The following is a 23,745-nucleotide window of genomic DNA, read 5'->3' as shown; positions in this document are numbered from 1 at the left end:
TCATAGCTTTTCTTCCAAGGAGCAAGAATCTTTTGATTTCATGGCTGCAGTCACCATCTGCAGTAACTTGAGACACCAAGAAAATAAACTCTGTCACTGTTTACATTGTTTCCCCACCTGTTTTCCATGAGATGGGACTGGATGCCATGATCTTCATTTTTTTAAATGTTGAGTTTTAAGCCAGCTTTTTCACTCTCCTCTTTCAAATTCATAAAGAGAATTTTTTAGTTCCTCCTTGCTTTCTGCCTTAAAGGGGGAGTCATCTGCATATCTGAGGTTATTGATATTTCTCCCAGCAATCTTGATTCAAGCTTGTATTTTATCAACCCTGATATTTCGCATGATGTACTCTGTATCAGTTCAGCTCAGTTCAGTCGCTCAGTCATGTCTGACTCTTTGTGACTCCAAGAACCACAGCATAACAGGCCTCTTTGTCCATCACCAACTCCCAGAGTCCACCCAAACCCATGTCCATTGAGTCAGTGATCCCATCCAATCGTCTCATCCTCTGTCGTCCCCTTCTCCTCCCACCTTCAATCTCTCCCAGCATCAGAGTCTTTTCCAATGAGTCAACTCTTCGCATCAGGGGGCCAAAGTATTGGAGTTTCAGCTTCAGCATCAGTCCTTCCAATGAACACCCAGGACTGGTCTCCTTTAGGGTGGACTGGTTGGATCTCCTTGCAGTCCAAGGGACTCTCAAGAGTCTTCTCCAACACCACAGTTCAAAAGCATCAATTCTTCTGTGCTCAGCTTTCTTCATAGTACAACTCTCACATCCATACATGACTACTGGCAAAACCAAGCCTTGACTAGACACACCTTTGTCTCTACTTTTTAATATGCTGTCCAGGTTGGTCATAACTTTCCTTTGAAGGAGTAAGCATCTTTTAATTCCATGGCTGCAATCACCATCTGCAGTGACTTTGGAGCCCAAAAAAATAAAGTCAGTCACTGATTCCCTGTCTATTTGCCATGAAGTGATGGGACTGGATGCCTTGATCTTAGTTTTTGAATTCTGAGCTTTAAACCAAGTTTTTCACTCTCCTCTTTCGCTTTCATCAAGAGGCTTTAGGTTCTTCTTCACTTTCTGCCATAAGGGTGGTGTCATCTGCATATCTGAGGTTACTGATCTTTCTCCCAGCCATCTTGATTGTAGTTTGTGCTTCCTCCAGCTCAATATTTCTCATCATGTAATCTGCATGTAAGTTAATTAAGCAGGGTAACAATATACAGCCTTGACATACTCCTTTTCCTATTGGGAACTGGTCTGTTTTTCCATGTCCAGTTCTAACTGCTGCTTCCCGACCTGCATACAGGTTTCTCAAGAGGCAGGTCTGGTGGTCTGATATTCCCATCTCTTCAGAATTTGGCACAGTTTATTGTGATCCACACAGTCAAAGGCTTTGGCATAGTAAATAAAGCAGAAATAGATGTTTTTCTGGAACTCTCTTACTTTTTCAATGATCCAGCGGATGTTGGTAATTTGATCTCTGGTTCCTCTGCCTTTTCTAAAACCAGCTTGAACATCTGGAAGTTCACCATTCATGTATTGCTGAGGCCTGGCTTGGAGAATTTTGAGCATTACTTGACTAGTGTGAGAAGAATGCAATTGTGTGGTAGTTTGAACATTCTTTGGCATTGCCTTTCTTTGGGATTGGAATGAAAACTAACCTTTCCCAGTCCTGTGGCCACTGCTGAGTTTTCCATATTTGCTGACATACTGAGTGCTGCACTTTCACAGCATCATCTTTTAGGATTTGAAATTGCTCAACTGGAATTCCATCACCTCCACTACTTTGTTTGTAGTGATGCTTCCTAAGGCCCACTTGACTTCACATTCCAGGATGTCTGGCTCTAGATGAATGTGAGTGATCACATCATCGTGATTATCTTGGTCGTGAAGATCTTATTTGTACAGTTCTTCTGTGTATTCTTGCCACCTCTTCTTAATATCATCTGCTTCTATTAGGTCCATACGTTTTCTGTCCTTTATTGAGCCCATCTTTGCATGAAATATTCCCTTAGTATCTCTAATTTCCTTGAAGAGATCCCTAGTCTTTCCCATTCTCTTGTTTTCCTCTATTTCTTTGCATTGATCACTGAGGAAGGCTTTCTTATCTCTCCTTGCTATTCTTTGGAACTCTGCATTCAGATGCTTGTATCTTTCCTTTTCTCCTTTGCTTTTCACTTCTCTTCTTTTCACAGCTATTTGTAAAGCCTCCCCAGACAGCCATTTTGCTTTTTTGCATTTCTTTTCCATGGGGATGGTCTTGATTCCTGTCTCCTGTACAATGTCATGAACCTCCATCCATAGTTCATCAGGCACTCTATCTATCAGATCTAGGCCCTTAAATCTATTTCTCACTTCCACTGTATAATCATAAGGGATTTGATTTAGGTCATACCTGAATGGTCTAGTGGTTTTCCATACTTTCTTCAATTTAAGTCTGAATTTGGCAATAAGTAGGTCATGGTCTGAGCCACAATCAGCTCCCGGTCTTGTTTTTGCTGACTGTATAGAGCTTCTCCATCTTTGGCTGCAAAGAATATAATCAGTCTGATTTCGGTATTGACTATCTGGTGATGTTTGTGTGTAGAGTCTTCTCTTGTGTTGTTGGAAGAGGGTGTTTGCTATGACCACTGTGTTCTCTTGGCAAAACTCTATTAGTCTTTGCCCTGCTTCATTCCGTACTCCATGGCCAAATTTTCCTGTTACCCCAGGTGCTTCTTGACTTCCTACTTTTGCATTCCAGTCCCCTATAATGAAAAGGACATCTTTTTTGGGTGTTAGTTCTAAAAGGTCTTGTAGGTCTTCATAGAACCATTCAACTTCAGCTTCTTCAGTGTTACTGGTTGGGGCATAGACTTGGATTACTGTGATACTGAATGGTTTGCCTTGGAAACAAACAGAGATCATTCTGTCGTTTTTGAGATTGCATCCAAGTACTACATTTTAGACACTTTTGTTGACCATGATGGCTACTCCATTTCTTCTAAGGGATTCCTGCCCACAGTAGTAGATATAATGGTCATCAGAGTTAAATTCACCCATTCCAGTCCATTTTAGTTTGCTGATTCCTAGAATGTCAACGTTCACTCTTGCCATCTCCTGTTTGACTCTTTCCAATTTGCCTTGATTCTTGGACCTAACATTCCAGGTTCCTATGGAATATTGCTCTTTACAGCATCGGCCCTTGCTTCTATCACCAGTCACATCCTCAAGTGGGTATTGTTTTTGCTTTGGCTCCATCCCTTCATTCTTTCTGGAGTTATTTCTCCACTGATCTCCAGTAGCATATTGGGCATCTACTGACCTGGGGAGTTCTTCTTTCAGTATCCTATCATTTTGCCTTTTCATACTGTTCATGGGGTTCTTAAGACAAGAATACATCAGGTGACCAAAATATCAGATCTTCCGCTTCAGCATAAGTCCTTCAAATAAGTATTCAGGGTTGATTTCCTTTAAGATTGACAGGTTCAATCTCCTTGCTGTGCAAGGGACTCTCAGCAGTCTTCTCCAGCATCACAGTTTGAAGGGATCAATTCTTCGGTGCTCTACCTTCCCAGCTCTCACAACCATACATGACCACTGGATAGACTATGGCCTGGATTATATGGACCTTTGTTGGCAGATTAACGTCTCTGCTTTTCAACACACTGTCTAGGTTTGTGGTAGCTTTCCTGTGTTGGTGGTATAGTGGTAAACATTTTCACATTAAGCTCCTCAAAAACAAGAGAACTGAATTGTAAACACAGCAAATCCAGTGGAAACTTAGATTAAGACACTTGTCAGTGCAATCTTCCAACTAGCTTTGGCCCCAAAATGTAGAAGTGAAATAATATTTTCATAAATGTCCTAAGATATCAGCAGTTATTTTATAAACTAAAACCTTTCATGATTCAAAGGCAAACAACAAATATATTCCATTTACATGGAAAAACATAAAATACATAGACTGAGAAGTTACTGAAAAAACACTGACTTTAACAGAATCTTAGTTTTAAAGCTCACAACCTTCCTGTGTGACTAGGTTGAAATGTATTGTGTTTGACTAAAACACTTGCTTTTCAAATTCAGAGAGAATGAACAGACTACTGATGAAGTTACAGCCTTTTAAAAGAAATTTAACTTGTTGTTAAACCATCAGAGCAAAGTAGCTTTGAACTTCATCAAAGTCTTTATGTTCAAAGATGAAATTTATTTTTTTAGCTTCACTTTTAGTTACGAGAAATAGCACTGCCTGTAACTCACAGCAAACTAAGCTCCTACTAATTATAACAGAACAATTTTAGCTAATTAGTCTTTAGTAATTTTTCTTTTCAGATACCGCCAGCCACTCTGGGATTCATCCTTCAAAATTTTTGCACTTCTTTAATCTTTCTTCACATTTAGTTTTCTAAGTCTCTATGTGTTTTTAAAGAGGAAGAAGTAAACTTTTGTAGTCGAAATATAGTCAATTTATGTTTTATACAAAGATTGCAAATGGACAGAAGTTAAAAGGGAATAAAAAAGGAAAAAAGAAGCTTTGGGCTGAAGAAATGAGCTCTTAAATATCTTCTTAAGAGACAGAGGTAAGAACATTTCATAATCTAGTGTAACATTTTTTATGTGTTGAGAGCATCTGTTCTCAACATCTAGGTTGGAAGTCATTAATGACAACCCCTGGGCTATATTTGACTTTCACTTGTCTGCTGCAGATAGGGTTGACTCATGCAGTGTTTTCGTAAAAATTAAACTTAGTCTCTAATATGTAAAAGGTCAAAACACTGTATGTAAATAATGGATTCTGGGTTATTCTGAAAAGTGATCAGCTTTGGTAACTGTATGGTCAGGCTATTCTCCTGCTCTCTGTACAGACCCAGCTCAACCAGTACCTGATTCTCCTACATCCTCCTGACTGACCTTTCTGGCCCAGGCCCCAGCTAGAGATTGTACTTATCAAAGAAGTGGTGAGGGGCTTGCTCTTATGCTAGTCTCCCTGGTGACCGAAAAGCCAACCTGGCATCAATTTCCCCTCTAACTGGCAATCTCCTCTTCTTCCCAGGAGTAAAGACTCCCACCAAGTCCTGCCTGCCTTCTGCAGAAGATTGCGGGGTATCACTTCAGGACTTTGTTTCAGACATGTCAGATTCCCCATCCAGTAAACTACTGATGTCTCTGTCACTGACTCCGGGCTCTTTCTTGGGTCTTGAATCTGGGCAAACACAGGATTTATAGACCTGTGGGCTGCACCCCAACAGTAACACTGTTTCTGCATTTCTCACTCATTATTTCACTCATTAATTCACTCATGAAATCATGAATAGTTCATTCATTATCTCATTCATTATTTCACTCATTAATAGCAAATGAGTGAAAATCTGATCGCTTTTCAGAATAACCCAGAATCCATTATTTACAAAAGACTGGATGGCTGCACAGTGAGCACCCCTATAGGAAGAGCATGTCATGGCCTCTGATCCATTCCAGATCTCACTATCCTTAATGCTTACACAAAGATGGCTTCACTCATGAACATTATCTTCCTAAGTAATCCAACTGAATAGAAATATAAAGAAGCACAAAAAAATGGTAGGAGATTTTGAGTTCCAAAAATTGCTTTGCAATGCTGGTTAAAATACAACAAAAATTTAGTTGAATGTAAAGCTGAGCAAACAAAGTAAGCTGCAAAGCAGAATGATTAATTCTAGAGCCTAGGCTGTGACAGCCAGGGCAGCAGAAAGGTGTGGGGAATGGGAGATCAGTCTGGGCAATCTGATAGCGTAGGTTTAATTGCCCTTGAGGAAACAGGAGATGAGGAGGTCCTGGGCTCAGGAGCTGGATATTTGAAAAGGAGTCCTTTCAGACATAGCTGGGTTTCCAAGGTGGCTCAGTGGTAAAGAATATGCCTGTCAATGCAGGAGATGCAAGTTTTATCCCTGGGTCAGGAAAACCTCCTTCAGGAGGAAATAGCAACCCTCACCAGGATTCTTGCCTGGGAAATTCCATGGACAGCAAAGCCTGGTGGGCTACAGTTCATGGGATTGCAGAGAATTGGACACAACTGAGCAGCTGAACACACATTCGTGCTTTAAGGGCTGCACTCATGCGTAAACCCACCCACAAACTTAGAGAGAAGGCTAGGGAGTTAGTCTATCCTTCATTTACTTTTTGGAGTGAGGTTGCAGTGAGGTGGGAGACTTGGAGGGAGCGGCCACTTCAATGAAGAATTCATGATTGGGGGCATATATCTCACATGATTCAGGGTTTCATATGCATTTTACATATAATAGACCCTCATTTGTGGATTTCATATTTGTGAATTCATCTGCTCCCTAAAATGTATTTGTAAAGCCTTAATTAGTATTTGTGCACTTTTGTGGTCACTCTCAGATATGCTCAAAGTGGTGAAAAATCTGAATCACTCCAGGTGCACGTTTCCAGCTGAGGTGGAAGGCAGCAATGCTTTCTGCCTTGCTTCAGTTTACCTTCTTTACTCTAACTGTAAAAAAGGGTCCTTTTTCCTACACACTTAGTGCCTTTTTTTTTTTTTTTTGGCATCTTTGTGCTTTCTGTTGACTCTGCTTTTTAAATTGGAACTAAAGCATAATGCTGAAACGTTATCTAATCTCAAGCACACGGAGGCCGTGCTGGTCTTATGAAGAAAAACCCATGTTAGGAGAGTTTTGTTCAGGCTTGAGTTACAGGGTTCCTGACCATGAGGTTAATGTTAGCAAACCAACAATGTTTATTACATAAGATGCCTTTAAACAGAAATATCCATAAAACAAGGTTATGTATTGAATGGTGGATGAAAACCATACGGCCCAAGGTTTGCAGGAACCCGCCAACCCTACTTTTCCTAAAAGTGATGCTGCAGTATCTACAAATTCATTTTTACAGGTGAGTGATAAGAAAAAGTGACTATAGATGGTAGGCTACATTGAGCCAATACATTAACATAATACAGTCTCCAGGCTGGTTATATCCCTGGTTCCTGGGGAAACCCACAAAAGCTGTTGGGTATGGACACTTCTTCAACCAAGGTTAAGAACAATCTCATGTTGACATGGGAGGGGAAATTCTCCTAAAGATCAGATTCACATCAAACATTACAAAAATGGTAATATGTTCTACAAATGAGAGTGAACAGATCAACAAATCACAGGTTAACATCAATGATATCCTGAGCTTACAGAACAACATAACGAAAGAACACCTAAATGAACTTTAAACAATTGAAGTAATAAAAAAATGAAGATGGGTGTCAAATCCTCAGAAAAAACAGGATGCTCTAAGGAGAGAACAGAAACATATGGAAAACAATCAGACAGAAAGTCTAGACAAGAAAAATATAACCACTGAAATTAAAACTCAAAGGACAGTTTAATAGTAAATTAGGCAGAGAACAAAGATTAGTGAACTGAAGATAAGAACTAAGTAAGCAGAGATAGAAAACATGAAAGACAGGTTAACAGACATGGTGAAATGAGAAATTTCAATATACACTTATAAAGGAAAACCAAAAGGAGTAAGGAGCAGACAAACAAAACTGGAAGAGATAACAGCTATGAAATCATCAGTTACCATAAGACATGTATTTCAAGATCTGGGAATCATAACCTAGAATTGTCTAAATATGATAATAGCTTATCTTTGAACAGCAGGCACTGTGTGCCAGGCACTGCTCCAGATGCTTAACAATATTGTAGCTCGTTTAACCCTCACACCTGATGAAGTAAATTCTACTGTTATCTTTGATTTACAGTTGAAAAGTTGGAAAAATAGGTTCAATATTTGTCCAAAGTTACATGGCCGCTAAGAGGAAGGATTTGAATCCACACAGCCTGGCTCCAGTCTCTGCACCTTTAAAATTACATTTTATAGCAGAATTATTTTTGGAAGAATAAGGGCAAGTAACACACTCTCTGAAGACCAAAAGAGGGAAGGGAAGAAAAACAAAAGAGTACTGACCATCAATGGAAACTCACAAAATGAACTTCTAGAAAATAAAAAGTCATAGATGCATGAATGATGGTGCACAAAGGAAATGATAAATGTGGGTAAATCTAAAAAAAAAAAACTAATATGAAATAAGAATAAGTCTCTTAGGGCAAACACACACATCTGTACTTTCTCCATTCCTCTGAGAGATTCCCCAATGTAAGACGTAAGTGCAGCAAAGATATTTTTTGAAGGTATAAACTCAACAAAAACAAGTAATACAAGAGCAAAGTGCAATAAAATTTTGGAAACTAGAAAGTAGAAGTGATGGTGTTGAGGGTTCGACATAACAGAGAAAGATGTCTTTAAACTTACAGTGAGGAAAGGAATGGGAGGAAGTAGTAAAGTTGGAATTTTAAGCAATTGCTAGGTACTCAGCTTCCCTGTCCCACCTACATATCACTCCACATCAGGTCAGAGGAGGCTTAACTCTCTAGAGAGGGTAAAACATAGGATGCCAACAGGTCACTCAGCAGATTTTATAGAGGATCTTGTGAGGAAACAGGTGGCTTAAGGAAATATATATGTACACACACTGGATGCTGCAGTCTCTTAGGCCTCTTCTCCCATCAGGCTTCCAAATGCCAATGGAGCCTTTCATCATCCAAGGGGGCGTTTGGACTATCTCTCAACCAAGCATGTCAGTATAATAACTTTTAGAACATATGCTCCAGAACAATCACAGCTATCCTTCATCCTTTCTTGAGATACTTGAGGACATGGTGCTCTAAGGCACTGAACACCAAGAACAGGATTATAGCGGAAGGAAGATCCTGGAAATACAGCCTTGCCCCTAATGTGCAGGAAAACTAAATCCAAATGGGAGCACCCCAAAACCTCCAAAAAAAGATTTCTCCAAGAAGGTAAAATAGAATACTGGACACCTCTCAAAAATTTGAGAAGAGATTCAGAAAACTGGTCAAAGTTTTGGCTGATGTATGTCTCTCTCTCTCTCTAGTCTCTAAGTCGTGTCCAACTCTTGTGACCCTATGGACTGTAGCTTGCCAGGCTCCCAAGTCCATGGGATTCTCCAAGCAAGAATACTGGAGTGGGTTTCCATTTCCTTCTCCAGACATAAATATAAGACCATAGCAAAATGGAAAATTAAAAAGTAAGATTACTAATTTGAAGGAAAATAATTATGCATGGAAGGAAAAACAATCATAATTATAGTGTGCTATAAAAGTCAGCTCTGAATATCATTTATAAATTCAGAGTAATATAAACACTGAATATTGACCTAATTCAAATTCTGACCCAATAAACGCCTGTAATAAAATGCCCTGAATTAATACATGTTCAAATGTTAATCCCTGGAAACTGGAGGCAGGTGAAATGTTTATTCTCTGTGGAGGTTTGAATGGGGATTGGGTTGAAGAATGGGCTTGTCATCACTCTATCCAATCAAAGTACAGTGAATGGAATATAGTGTGGATTTCCCTATTTTTAATTTTTGTGTTTTTGTACAAGCTATGCATTTTAAAATGCTGTTATTTTCATAAACCTCATAGAAAGGCAACCTTACATTTCTATGGTGGCAAGGTAGTGGTATGAAAGCGTTAAAGCATCAGCTACCAAATTTGATGGTCAACAGTAATACTTAAAATTGAAAAAATCAAGAGGTAGCAAATAAGCAAATTATTTCAAGAGCCAATCAAAAAGTTGAAAGTTGTTCTCTCTAGGAAAGGAGAAATAAAAAGGATGTGAGCAGAAGTCTAACATTTTCCTTGAAAACAAGCAAGAAACTCCCAAACTATGTAGAAGTTTGCACAGACTTATATTATTTCAGATATAAAAGAAAAACTAGAAAATAAAAGGAACAGTAGCAATAATATCTAATTAATGGTGTTAAAAATTTTGACTAAACTACTGGACAACAATAATATTAATATAACATCCAGGAGGAGGGAAATACAGTTTAAAATATTGGAAATTTTTCTATTGTTGGAGACATTAAGTTTAGAATTTGTTAAATATGTCTAGTAAATTTTCTAAGGTGATTATTATAAGAAAATAAGTAGAGTATATAACATTTGATGTTACTGAAGGAAAAATAAATTCTCAATCAGTCCAAGGAAAGAACACAAATATTAACATTTCTGTATTAATATGTTAATATTTAAACTATAAGGCAAATGCCTTATTAGAGATAAGTGGGTCACCACTTATCTATTAAATGCTTTATTAGAGATAGTGGGTCACCTCATACTGACCAAAAATATACCCATTCTAAACTTTCATACATCAATAATTTATTAATTAAAAAAAGCAAAATAATCTGAAATATCAGGATAAACAGAAATCTACCATCACTGTGAGAGAAACTGATAGATTAATTAGATAAAGCATCATTAATGATATATATGATTTGAATACAATTGCGGACTTTAACTCAAAGAACATAAGGAAGACACTTCTCTTGTCAATAGGCCACTAGGTTAGAAATCAGTAACCAAAGATGACTAGAAAAATTCCATATGTTTGGAAATTTTAAAACACACATCTGACAATTCATGGATCCAAGAGAAAGTAATAATGAAATCATAAAATTTATAGACAGTGTGAAAAGTGTTAGTTGCTCAGTCATGTCCAACTCTTTGTAACCCCAGAGACTGTAGCTCCCCAGGTACCTCTGTTCATGGCAAGAATACTGGAGTGGGTTGCCGTTCCCTTCTCCAGGGGATCCTTCTAACCCATGGATTGAATCCAGGTATCACACATCGTAGGCAGATTCTTTGCTGTCTGAGCCACCAGGGAAGCCATAAAACTGAACCAATAAATATGCTACAAGTCAGAACACTGGTTTACAGCTAAAGCTGTGCTTTTGAGAAAATTTAAAGTCATACATATTTAAATTAGAACAGAAGAAAGGTAGGAATGTAAGGAGTTAACTACACAATTTAAGGGATTAAGAAAAGAACAGTCAAATAATCCAAGAAGTTGGAGAGAACAGTAAAAAATTGAGTGAAATGAATGAAATATAGTATAAAAATTCAAAAGCAAGGAATAACATTAAATTCTGAAAGTTAAGATACTAAAATAATACTTAGAATGAAATAGGGAATGTATCTATTGACAAAGCACAGACAAGAAGATTGAGAAGATGCTTCGAAACAACTTTTGGGCAATTCATTAGAAAACAAAAACCAAATGGATATAATTCCTAGAAGAAAAAACACAACATACCACAAAGAAAGAGATAGTATGCTGGTCCTACAACTATTCAAATGATTTCATCAATAGTTAAAATATTTCCTGAATGAGAGCTCCAGGCCCAGTTAGTTTTATTTGTATGTTTTACTTTTTATTCAAGAAGTAGATAATTCCAATATTTTTAAAATCTTATAGGGAATATAAAATAAGAAGTAATCGTCTATTCATTTATAGAGACAAATGACTTTGATACTGAAGCCAAAAAAGTACAGTATGAGAGAAGGAAAGAAAATCTCCTATATTGATATATGTGCAAAATACTAAACAAAATACTTACAGATAATAACGTCCAAGTATTAAAAAACATAAAAGCCAATCTGAAACTAACCCAGGACTAGAAGGTTGGTTAATACTAAAAATGGTTCACTGTATTAACAGGTTAAAGGAGAAAAACAGAATGACTATCTCAGTAAATGTAGGAAAAGCATTTACAATAATAAAGAATTCCTGATTAAAAACTAACAGAGAAGAACTGCCTTAACTTGATAAAGAGTACCTATGAAATCTAGAGTAACCATCATACCAAATGGTGAAATGTTAACCTTATTCACTCTTGAAAATCAAGAGCAAGACAGGGATATTCATGCTCAATATACCTATTCAACACTGTACTGGGTGAGAGAAAGTGCACTCATATAAAAGCTATAAAAGGAGCCAAAAACTCACACTATTTCAAATAATACGATTTTCCAGACACAAAATTCCAAAAAAGCCAGAGACATGACCACACGTTGCTTTACAGTTGGTTAAGAATTGCCATCAACTGAGCACGTAGAGTTGATTCCCCTCTGAAATAAAATAAACAAGTAAATCTACTTCACAAGATATACAAAACCAATTCTAGGTAATTAAAGACTTAAATGCAAAGAGGAGAATATTAAATGTTTATAAGTACATTTAAGAAAATGTTTTTACCATTTCACGGTAAGGAAGAAAAAAAATTTAAACGATTCATGAGAGAACATGAGCTATAAAAAAAAATCAATACTTTAATGTAAAATTAAGAACATCTGCTCATCATTTGACAGCATCAAGGAAAAATAAAAAACCTAGCCACTAAAATGGAGAAACATATATAACTGGCAAAGGATTAATCCAAACTATACAAAGAACTCGTAAGTTTAAAAACAAAAAAGACTACCATACAGTGAAAAAGTATCTAGATAACAGAAACATAAACGTGGTCAACAAATATCTGAAAATGAACTTGCTGCTACTGCTAAGTCACTTCAGTCGTGTCCGACTCTGTGTGACCCCATAGATGTCAGCCCACCAGGCTCCCCCGTCCCTGAGATAGAAATGCAAATTAAAACCAAAATCACATTTTATTTAAAAAATAAAAATGGAAACTGAAAAGTGAAATACAATTTTGTATTCAATAGATTTGCACAATTTAAAATACAGAACAATAACAAATGTTGACAAATATCAACAGATATTCACAAATATAATGCTCATGTGAAAAGTAGTGTAGATATAAGAATGCTGCTTGATGTCATTACATAAAAGTTTAGAAATTAAAAAGGTAAAAATTTTATCTGTTGCTTAGAAACACATACATATTTATTCAAACAATAAAAAAAAAAAAAACCATATAATTCAGAACAGTGACTACCTATTCAGAGGGAGCTTAAGAGAGAAGGAAATGTCATCAAGGTGAGTTACCAGGTAAGTTTAATTGTACTCTGAATTTTTAAATCTTAAGATAAGTGGTAGCTACACAGGCATTCTTTATACTTTTCTCCATACCATTTTCATGTCTAATATAATTCATGATTAAAATGTATTGCACCTTAAAATAGGTAAAATGAAAACATTTTAACAAAGAATGTCAGGAAATTCAAGAGTAAGAGAAGTAAAACTAATTGTCAACAAAGCAAAGATATTTGTAGTTTTGGAGGTACTGTCCTAACATTTTGTGGTTGGAATTCAAATTCTGTCAAAAACACCTGGAAACACATTTTAAAAGCTTCAAAAATCACACACACGCAACATAACAGCAAATCACTAAGAAAATGTCTACAATTCAAACACTGCATTACTTCATGTATTTTTCCCCTCTCTAAATTTTGTGATTATTCCACAAAGTATCTGTTAAAAGGGATAAAGAATGCTTACAGAAAGCAGACAGCTTAAACTATGAATGAGCTTTTCACCTTCATTTAATTATAAATACTATTTTTAAGCATCTTGAACAGTAAGATAAAATTTCATTGCATTTTCATCAGTGTTAAAAGTGGTGCATTGAAGATGTTATTTATTCATTTCTCCACAAAGAACATTTTGAATGTATTTTTCCATGGCTGACAGAAACAAAGAAGTATTACTAAGTTTGCAAACATAGAACAATTAGAACATTTTTCAACGACAACACTTCATTAATTGTTTACCTGTGACAAAACCAGTCACGGCTCCCCTGTAGTCATGAGCACCTAGAAGGATATACTTGGAGGAATACAAGTCTCCTTATTAACCCCTTCTTTCAGTCCATGTATTACATCCCTTCAAGGCCTCCAAGTGAAAGCAATGCTTTCTAATGCCTTGTAACTTGGAACTCTGATGTATTAAATACTTTCCACTTTTTGCCACCTTCTTTGGCTTCTTTACCAGAAACCTGTATCTCAGCCTGTACCTTAGGTTGAGAAATTTTAAAAAAAAATTTTTTCATTTTTATCTTCTTAGCTCAATTAGGCATGGGCTAAGAATACCCAATATTGCTCTTCATAACTTCCAAAAACCACATGTGAAACCATCAAAAAAAATTACAAAGCAAACAAGACTAAAGAATATCACTGTATGTCAAAAACCACAAAAGCAATCACATGCCAAGCACATGAGAAAATAAAACTCATGAGGCAGATGAGGATAAACTGCAGGGAAACCCAACAGACTAAATGCTACATTCTGGGTTTTCTTTATGAAAGCAAGAAATCACAACAGAAGTAGGAAGGTATTCTGTACCTTACTCCCCACACTTATCCTGACGGGATGCACCCAAAAGAGAAACTCAAGGACAGTAGTACCAAGTGAAAAATAGAAAAACTTAGTTGGGAGAAGCAATCCACTCCATGTGCTCTTGCTTCCTTTTAAGATTTTCTGGGTTTGCCAAGAATGAAAGGCCTAATCATTCTTTACCAGGCCCATTTCTCATGAATATATTTTCAGAGAGCAACCAGGAGGAATAAGACAAGCTCTCCCTCTAGGAAAAGCAGGCTTGCTTACTGCTTGCTATAAAAGAGGTGGATTCCCTAATCTTAATGCTCCTCCTAGAATGCAGCATCCATCCTGGCTAAATCCTATCACCTCTGTGGGACCTGGGGGCAAGGGGAATTGAAGCACGGAGCTTGCTATGTGGTGAGTAATAAACCTCTCTGTTACTGACCCAGGAAATCATGTCTTCTGGTAGCATCCATAAAAGAGCAACAGGCTAGCTTATTAGCTTCTAACTGGGGTAAAATAAAATCCCCGGATCAACAACTTTATCCCACTTTGCCTATAAATTACTGGCCATGAAGTAGGGGCAGACTTCAAGAGGCATGATATATTTTCAGAAGTATTTCCAAACAAGTTACATTCTCCAGGAAGAATAGACTGAGGAAAAACTTGTAAGTAAATGATACTTTGTCAGATATTGGAAGAAAAGACTAAGGAAAAACTTGTAAGTTAATAATACTTTTTCAGATATTAGAAAAGTATAGCATGCAGTAAAAATATACTCCAGTATTTCTATATGCATTAAGAAATATACTTAAATATGTGAAAGTCACTCAGTGTCTCTTTTGTGACCCCAGGGATAGTCCATGGAATCCTCCAGGACGGAATACTGGAGTGGGTAGCTGTTCCCTTCTCAAGGGAATCTACCCAACCCAGGGAATGGACCCAGGTCTCCCACATTGCAGGCTGATTCTTTACCAGCTGAGCCACCAGGGAAGCCCAAAAATACTGGAGTGGATAGGCTATTCCTTCTCCAGTGGATCTTCTTGACCCAGGAATCAAACGGGAGTCTCCTGTATTACAGGCGGATTCTTTACCAGCTGAGCTACCAAGGAAGACCCTACTTAAATACAGTTAGAAGAAATAATGTATTTTGTGAAAGACTCCTGGCAATACAAAATTAAGACTGGAAACTGCACCTTCCCCTGTAGATCAGAGAAGTGCATCTGACCTCTGCAAATTCAGAGTAATCAACTGACATGTGTGTATAAAGGCTGACTTTGGACAAAATTTGCTTTCTAACCTATTAAAAGTTTTAAGCATAAAAATGGGAGGACCAAATGGAAGTAGGAAGAAAGACTGCCTATAAGAGCCAAAATGGCATTTTAGAGAACTGACTGTATCTTCAGAATAATACAAGCAAACAGATGTGACTTCAATAAATCAGAAACAGAAATTCATAGGAAAGAACAACCTGAAATAAAAAGTATTTCAAGAAATAAGACAAAAATAATCCCTTTCTACCCTTTTAAGAATATAAATAAATCAAACATAAAACAAATAGAGACACAAAAATTTCCTAAATTCTTTATGGGATGTGTAAGTATAACAAAGTAAATTTTCAAGTTCTAAGCAAAGCAAATTAAGAGATCTAAACGAAGCTACATGCTGGAAAATTAAATATATATGTGTATATATATATATATATATATGTATGTATATATATACACATATATGTATGTATGTATATATACATATGCTATGCTGTGTTTAATAACTCAGTGTTCAACTATTTGCAACCCCATGGACTACAGCCTGCCAGGCTCCTCTGTACACGGGGATTCTCCAGACAAGATCACTGGAGTGGGTTGCCATGCCCTCCTCCAGGGGATCTTCCCAACCCAGGGATCAAACCCAGGTCTCCCGCATTGTGGGTGGATTCTCTACCAACTAAGCCACCAGGGAAGCTGAAGAATACTGGAGTGGGTAGCCTATCCCCTCTTCAGAGGATTTTCCTGACCCAAGAATTGAAGCAGGGTCTCCTGAAAGCTATCAAAATACCCAGGAAGATACAGGTAAAAAAAAAAAAAATATATATATATATATATATATTCAAAGAGAAAAAAACTGAAAATGAAAGAAGTGAAAGAGCAAGAAGTATGAAAAAAAGAACACACAGAATATAATGGCAGGAATAAAACCAACCACTGCCATTATAAAAACAGAAAGCAAAAGAATAAGCCATGCATTAAATGACACATCATCAATTTATTAATGGCTTGTGGCAGTGGGGGAAGACTACTACCACATTATTAGAACATCTGCATTCTAATTTCGGAATAACTGAGGTGTAAAGAACTAAAAGAAATCTCAGAACCAAGGTAATGATGATATGCATTATATACGAAACATGGCAAAAACAAAGGAAGACAGACTAGTAAAAAGAAAGAAAAAGTAGAAAATGGTCTAAATATGCATCAGGAAGATAAAGACTAAATTAGGTCTCTGGTCTCAATTCTAAATTCCCAGCTAAAGAGCATGTGATTTCCTCAGGATGGGACATGGGTTCACCCTGGTCCAATTAACATGGTACAGACTGTCTCCAGAGCCAGACCTCATGGGGGTTGCACTGAAGGTCATCGTGAGCTGGCCAAAACTGCCATGGAGGTCAAAGATATGTTACATTCTTTTCTTTCTCACTGTCTTTGTTCCTTTATATTTTCAGATTTGTTAGATGTAATTTTCTAATTTCAATGTTCTGCCAGAGCAAAGGTCGTGACTGACAATTTGTTCATACTCTTTTTAGTTCTAACATAGTACAAAGCACAGAGTAACTAATGAGTAAACACATCCTTAACTAGATTATTTTTCCTCCCTTAAGCAGAATCCTTACAAAACAGTCAAACAGAAAACAGGCATGCACACACACACCACATTCTCTCTCTCTCTCTCTCTCATACACACACACACACACTTTAAACTCTGCTTTGTACCGTATATAGAGATAAAAAACATTGAATTAATTTCTCAGCCTATTTCCTTAATTAATAAAAATCCTCATACTGTTTCTGAAATCCAAAATGACCACACAAAGTCAGTTATATGTTTTTAAATGTTGGATTTGTGACATGTGTAAACATACACTTACAGGCAAACTGGAGCTTAGCTTCTCTGCTGACAATTGTCCCGACTGAATTTGTGGCAAAGCATTGATAATTTCCTGTATCCCAATTTCTGTTGGGGTTAATAACCACAAGATTTCCTCTTATCAGCTTATAACGATACTCCATACTCAAATCAATATCGCTTCCATTCAGCTGCCATCTGTAAAACAAATGTCCAGGATTTCTCCCTTAGTATAATTAAAAAAAAAAAAACCTACATTATAGAGAATCTACTTTAAACATCAGCTCTCTTATGAATGAAAGGGGACAAATATATCATTCAATTGTTATATAACTGGAAATCAAAGATACCCCAGTTTAAAAAAAAAAAAACAGAAACAAAAGGTTAAATTATAGTAGAAAGCACAATAGAGTAGTATCTAAAAGCTGAAAGTTTTCAAGATTTTCTGAAGAGGAGAAAATAATTTAGTTTGTTCACTAGGGGGAAAATTAGTCTAGGTCTGCATAGGCAAAGATGAAGTAGAAAGTTGAGGTAATTATCTCATACACTTCAGGCCAGTCTCATGCTGCCGATGGAGGAGGGGGAAGCACATTTCTTTGATTTACCCAGACTGACTGAGCACATTTAATAAATTAATTGGGTAAGTGTTCAACCATCCATTTCAATTTGTCTGGGTAAAAACCTGTCCCCAAGGCACCTTCGGCTCGTCTAAGCCATCACAGAGCTATTTACTAAATGGTACACTGTGGTACAAGACCCTAAATGCCACCCAGAGGGTCGGAAACGGTAAAGGCACTAACCTGAGAGCCGTATTTATCAATGGGAAGCCAAAAGAGAAAAACAAAGTAGTTGGTTTTTAAATAAGAGTTTTTAAACAGAAAAACCAGAATTTTTTTAAACAGTCAGCACACCAGACACGTCAAAGTAAAAAGCAGACATTACGTTTAAAAACTCATTAAATACCCCGCAATCTCAAGAGCACATCCATTGTACAAAGCCATCGACCTGCCAGAATGCTTGATTTTATAAGAAAATTACACTGGTATCGGGTCTATAAATTTAAGGGTAATATGGCAACAATCATCTCAATTCCTCTTTATAATAACTTTCAGAAAATGGGTAATAAAACACCCATTTCACAGATGAGAATTTCAATAAAACAGCTTAGTGAGCTGTTGTCAACTTTCTCCAAACTCTTAATTACAGATCAGAACTACTATCCATTTGAATTCTGGCCCAGAGATTTTTAACCATGTCACGGGTCATATAAAAACTGTATTAATACACAAAATGTTTAACCTGGAAATAGCAGCATTGTGAAAACACATAAAGTATTGTGAAATGTGAACATTATCACAAATAAAAGTGCATGAAGTTAAAGGAAATATCACATAGCTGTGAAAAATGTATGAGATTTTGTAAACATAGAAAAGCCTTACAAAGGTGAAAACTTTTTTGCAAAATGCAGTTCAATATTATGTATATAAAGTATTTAAAGATATAAAGTAATATTAAGGAAGTATTAAACATGTTTTTAAATGTATAAAAACAAAACACTTCAAGTTTAAGGTATTTTAGAGTTTTCATGGAGGGAAAAGTGTGAAGAGGTTACAGGGCAAACACTGGAAATTGAGCTTTTTAGGTTTGATTTTCTAAACCAAATAGTGTTTTTATGTGGTATTCATCATTACACTTGCCTCTATGTTTGTATCATTTTCTATACCTGAAAGAGCAGGACATTTAAAAAAATTAATGCTAAGAAATGAATAAATTTAAAAGTTTAGTTTCTATTGATCAAAGTAGTATTGTATCATTTGCTCAACTTAAAAATTAAGACTTCCTTGATTTTTTTTTTTCTATATTCACATACAAGACTCCTAGGTTTAAAGCAACATTCTGAAATTAAGAGGAAAATCTGGAGGCCTCAAGTCTTTTCTTTTGAGCTGAAAAAATACCTGTGATGGATTCATTTTGATATTTGGCAAAACTAATACAATTATGTAAAGTTTAAAAAAAAATAAAATAAAAAAAAAAGAACAAAATGTTAAAGAAATAGAAAAACGCCATAACTGCTTTCTCATTTGTGGCAGATTTTTGCTATTGGTTTGATTTTGCTTGGCTTGTACAGTAACTCCCTTATGATCCTTCCCAAGGCAAGTCTATATTTGCATGTGTCTTTTAGATTACTTTCTTCTATTCGGACTTTAATCCTGCCCCTAGAATTTTGAAGTGGGACTGTAAACACCTATTACCCCTTCTTCATTTGATTCCTGCCCAAATCCTAGAACTATGGAAACTCAGAAAAGGAAATTAAGGAAAACTGTTCATCCACATTCTTTCTTAATACTCTGCACTCTTGATATACAAGGTGGTCTGCAGATGAAGGTCATGAGCACCCTAATTATCATCCAAGAGTATGCTTTAAATGCAGAATCTTAGACTCTATCCAGGTCTACTAAACCAGAAAATGGCATCTTAGTGAGAGTTGCCAGTGTTTAATAGGCCCATTCCAGTTTGGAAGAATTGGTCTATAATATCCCCAAGAAGTAACCATGGACGGCCTATGAGGGACATAGATAAGAGTTACCCAATCTTGATTTATCCCATTTCATTTTCAAGAACTCTTATTAGAAAAATCAACCCTCCTTCCTTCTTTCCTTCTTCATTCTACCCTTCTTCCCTCTCTCCCTTCATCCCTTCATCCCTTCTTGGCAAAAAAATATTTGAAAGGTAAGAGAAAAGTGTTAGTTGCTCAGTCGTGTCCCACTCTTTGTGACCCCATGAACTGTAGCCCACCAGATTCCTCTGTCCATGGGATTCTCTAGGCAAAAGTACTGGAGTGGGTTGCCATTCCCTTCTCCAGGGGATCTTCTAGACCCAAGGATTAAACCCAGGTCTCCCACAATGCAAGCAGATTCTTTACCATCTGAGCCACCTCTGAGTGCTTATGTGTCCAGGCTCTAAGGAAGGGGTGAAAAAGCTCCTTCATGGAGCTTACACTGTGCGAGAAGCCGTTTTTCTGTTTCTCAGTTCCTGTCCCTCCCCCCGTGTCCAGCCCAGTCTCTATCCAACCCTACCATTAACAGCAGAATGAACAGAAATGAGATTCATAACCAAGTGCTCCTTGGTTTATGGGTTGAACTCATCGTGTGACCATGAGCAATTAACCAAACTCCATTAAACCTAAGATTTCAACATGTAAAATGAAGACAGTATCATCTTCCCCACATGGTTGTTCTATCAATTTAATTACAAACTGCTGAGAAAAGAAGTAAAACAAAGGTGAAGGAAAAAAGGAAAGATATACCCATCTGAAGGCACAGTTCCAAAGAATAGCAAGCAGACATAAGAAAACCTTCCTAAGTGATCAATGAAAAGAAATAGAGGAAAACAATAGAATGGGACAGATTAGAGATCTCTTCAAGAAAATTAGAGATACCAAGGGAATATTTCATGCAATGATAGGCACAATAAAGGACAGAAACAGTATGGACCTAACAGAAGCAGAAGATATTAATAAGAGGTGACAAGAATACACAGAAACTATACAAAAAAGATCTTCATGACCCAGATAACCATGATGGTGTGATCACTCACCAAGAGACAGATATCCTGGAATGCAAAGTCAACTGCACCCCAGAAAGCATCACTACCAACAGCTAGTGGAGGTGATGGAATTACAGCTGAGCTATTTCAAATCCTAGAAGATGATGCTGTGAAAGTGCTGCACTCACTATGCCAGCAATTATGGAAAATTCATCAGTGGCCACAGGACTGGAATAGGTCACTTTTCATTGGCATCTCAAAGAAAGGCAATGCCAAAGAACTTTCATACTGCCACACAATTGCCCTCATTTCACAAGCTTGAAAAGTAATGCTCAAAATTCTCCAAGCTAGGCTTCAACAATACATGAACTGAGACTGTCCAGATGCTCAAACTGGATTTAGAAAAGGAAGAGGAACCAGAGATCAAATTGCCGACATCCGTTCAATTGTAGAAAAAGTAAGAGAATTCCACAAAAACATCTACTTCTGCTTCATTGACTATGCTTAAGCCCTTGAGTGCGTGGATCACAACAAATTGTGGAAAATTCTTAAAGACATGGAAATACCAGACAACCTTACCTGCCTCCTGAGAAATCTCTATGCAGGTCAAGAAGTTACAGTTAGAATGGGACATGGAACAACAGACTGGTTCCAAATTGGGAAAGGAGTATGTAAAGGCTGTATATTGTCAACCTGCTTATTTAACTTATATGCAGAGTACATTATGCAAAATGCCAGGGTGGATGAAGCACAAGCTAGAATCAAGATTGCTAGGAGAAATTCCAATAACCTCAGATATTCAGATGACACCATCCTTATGTTAGAAAGGGAAGGGGAACTAAAGGGCCTCTTGATAAAGGTGAAAGAGGAGACTGAAAAAGCTGCCTTAAAACTCAACATTCAGAAAACGAAGATTATGGCATCCAGTCCCATCACTTCATGGCAAATAGAAGAGGAAACCATGGAAACAGTGATAGACTTTATTTTCTTGGTCTCCCAAATCACTGCAGATGGTGACTGCGGCCATGAAATTAAAAGATGCCTGCTCCTTGGAAGAAAAGCTATAACAAACCTAGATAGCATATTAAAGAGCAGAGATATTACTTTGCCAACAAAGCCCCATATAGCCAAATCTATGATTTTTCCAGTAGCCATGAATGGATGTGAGAGTTGGACTATAAAAATAGCTGAGCACCAAAGAATGGATGCTTTTGAACTATGGTGTTGGAGAAGACTCTTGAGAGTGTCTTGGACTTCAAGGAGATCAAACAAGTCAATTCTAAAGGAAATCAACCCTGAATATTCATTGGAAGGACTGATGCTGAAGCTGAAGCTCCAATACCTTGGCCACCTGATTCGAAGAGCTGACTCTTTAGAAAATACCCTGATGCTGGGAAAGACTTAAGGCAGGAGGAGAAGGGTATGACAGAAGACAAGATGGTTGGATGGGATCACTGACAGCTGACAATGAGCTTGAGCAAGCTCTGGGAGATGGTAAAGAACAGGGAAGCCTGGCATGCTGCAGTCCATGGGGTTGCAAAGAGTCAGACACAACTGAGTGACTGAACAACAACCATCAATCAATCAATTTATTTAAACAGTGTATATAAAACCAGTGGCTCATGGTAGTCATCCAAAAAATAGGCAGGCGCCAGTGTTAACATGGGAGGGCTTTCCATCCAAATCTGCAAGTCCATCCATTTGCTTTGTTTTTCTTTTCTTCTATCCTCATAGAGCATATGCTGGTTAAATGCAACCTGTGTGATTCAATGCTTTGGGTCATCTCTTCTCATGTGGAATGAACTGTGTCTTCCACATATGGTTTGTCTGCATTTGTACCTGACTTAGAAGTCAGTGAAACGCGGGACAAAACACATGCTGGGCTTGACCTTCAGAGAATAAATCTGACAGTAAATCACAAGTAGGTGGGCTGAATTTTTAAGCTGCAAACAGTTTGCTAGTTACTAAGTTATTTGACGGCTTGTGGAGGAAGAAGGGAAAACTCCTCTACATGCAAAGCAGGAAAAATGCAGTTAATTTCACACACTTTTGAATGGAGAACTCTCATGACAAATGGTACTTGTGGCATTGTTATCTACAAAGAACAGTGTGTATCAAGGAAAAAAGGTTTCAGCTCCACAGTCTAGAATGTTTATGGCCTGATGAAGCGTGCCTGATGGCTTCATTTGAAAATTCTGTTTTCGTGTTTAGCTGATGAAAAATAAAGGTACAATGGCTATGTGGCAAATTGTAAAGATAAATAAAAATATATAGAAGCACTTCTTCTTGTCTATTTAATAGCTGGAAAGATTTAAGAGATCATAAAATATGTGGGAAAACACCTTATTTCAGTAAGCATCTAAGATGTAAAAGCTATCATATCTCTCAGTTTTGACTGAAGAGCCAAAATGGAAAACATTTCTTACATTATGCATGAATGTTTCTTACTTATGTTATCTCACTCTTTGTCATATACACACAATCTCTAAATTATTTTACTGTGCAAAAAGACCAAAACTGCTCTTGTACATGTTTCTGCTGTAACAAAATTATAACTGCGTTTGTTTTAGTAAACTCATTAGAGTGAAGATATACTTGAGATACTCAGAAGATGGTTAATTTTCTTTTAACAAAGCAATATAATTATGTCTCTCCTTCTTAATATTATTCATCATTAAATGGAACCCATCCCCCGGTGATATAAAATTTCTCAATATCTTATTATACACGGGTTGCTTTTCTTCTTGCTAAAAATATGTTGATTCAAAAGGGTTGTTTTTAAACTCTGCAATGTGTAAGCAACCCGTGAGCCTGGGCATCCAAGTGTTATTTTATTCTGAGAAAATAGTGCACTTCACTTCCTAATACAGAAATTTATTTCGGAATATTTTCAATAGAATCTTTTGTATAAGAAATAATCAGGAAAATTGAAGGCACACAAA

The 23,745-nt window shown here is 37.0% G+C and overlaps 1 protein-coding gene across 5 annotated transcripts in view; it reads right to left on the bottom strand.

Moving 5' to 3' along the window:
- CNTN3 (contactin 3) overlaps window positions 1–23,745 on the bottom strand; it is a 579,340-nt gene that overhangs the window by 230,763 nt on the left and 324,832 nt on the right. For all 5 annotated transcript variants that reach the window (XM_070359490.1, XM_070359491.1, XM_070359489.1 and 2 more), the window contains one exon: window positions 17,280–17,455. In XM_070359490.1, the coding sequence (XP_070215591.1) occupies window positions 17,280–17,455 (176 nt within the window). The remainder of the gene's footprint in view (window positions 1–17,279; window positions 17,456–23,745) is intronic.

This window comes from Bos mutus, chromosome 22, assembly GCF_027580195.1.
Source record: "Bos mutus isolate GX-2022 chromosome 22, NWIPB_WYAK_1.1, whole genome shotgun sequence".
Taxonomy (NCBI): Eukaryota; Metazoa; Chordata; class Mammalia; order Artiodactyla; family Bovidae; genus Bos; species Bos mutus.
The sequence above is the reverse complement of the archived record's forward strand: the minus strand, read 5'-3'. Positions and strand labels throughout refer to the sequence as shown.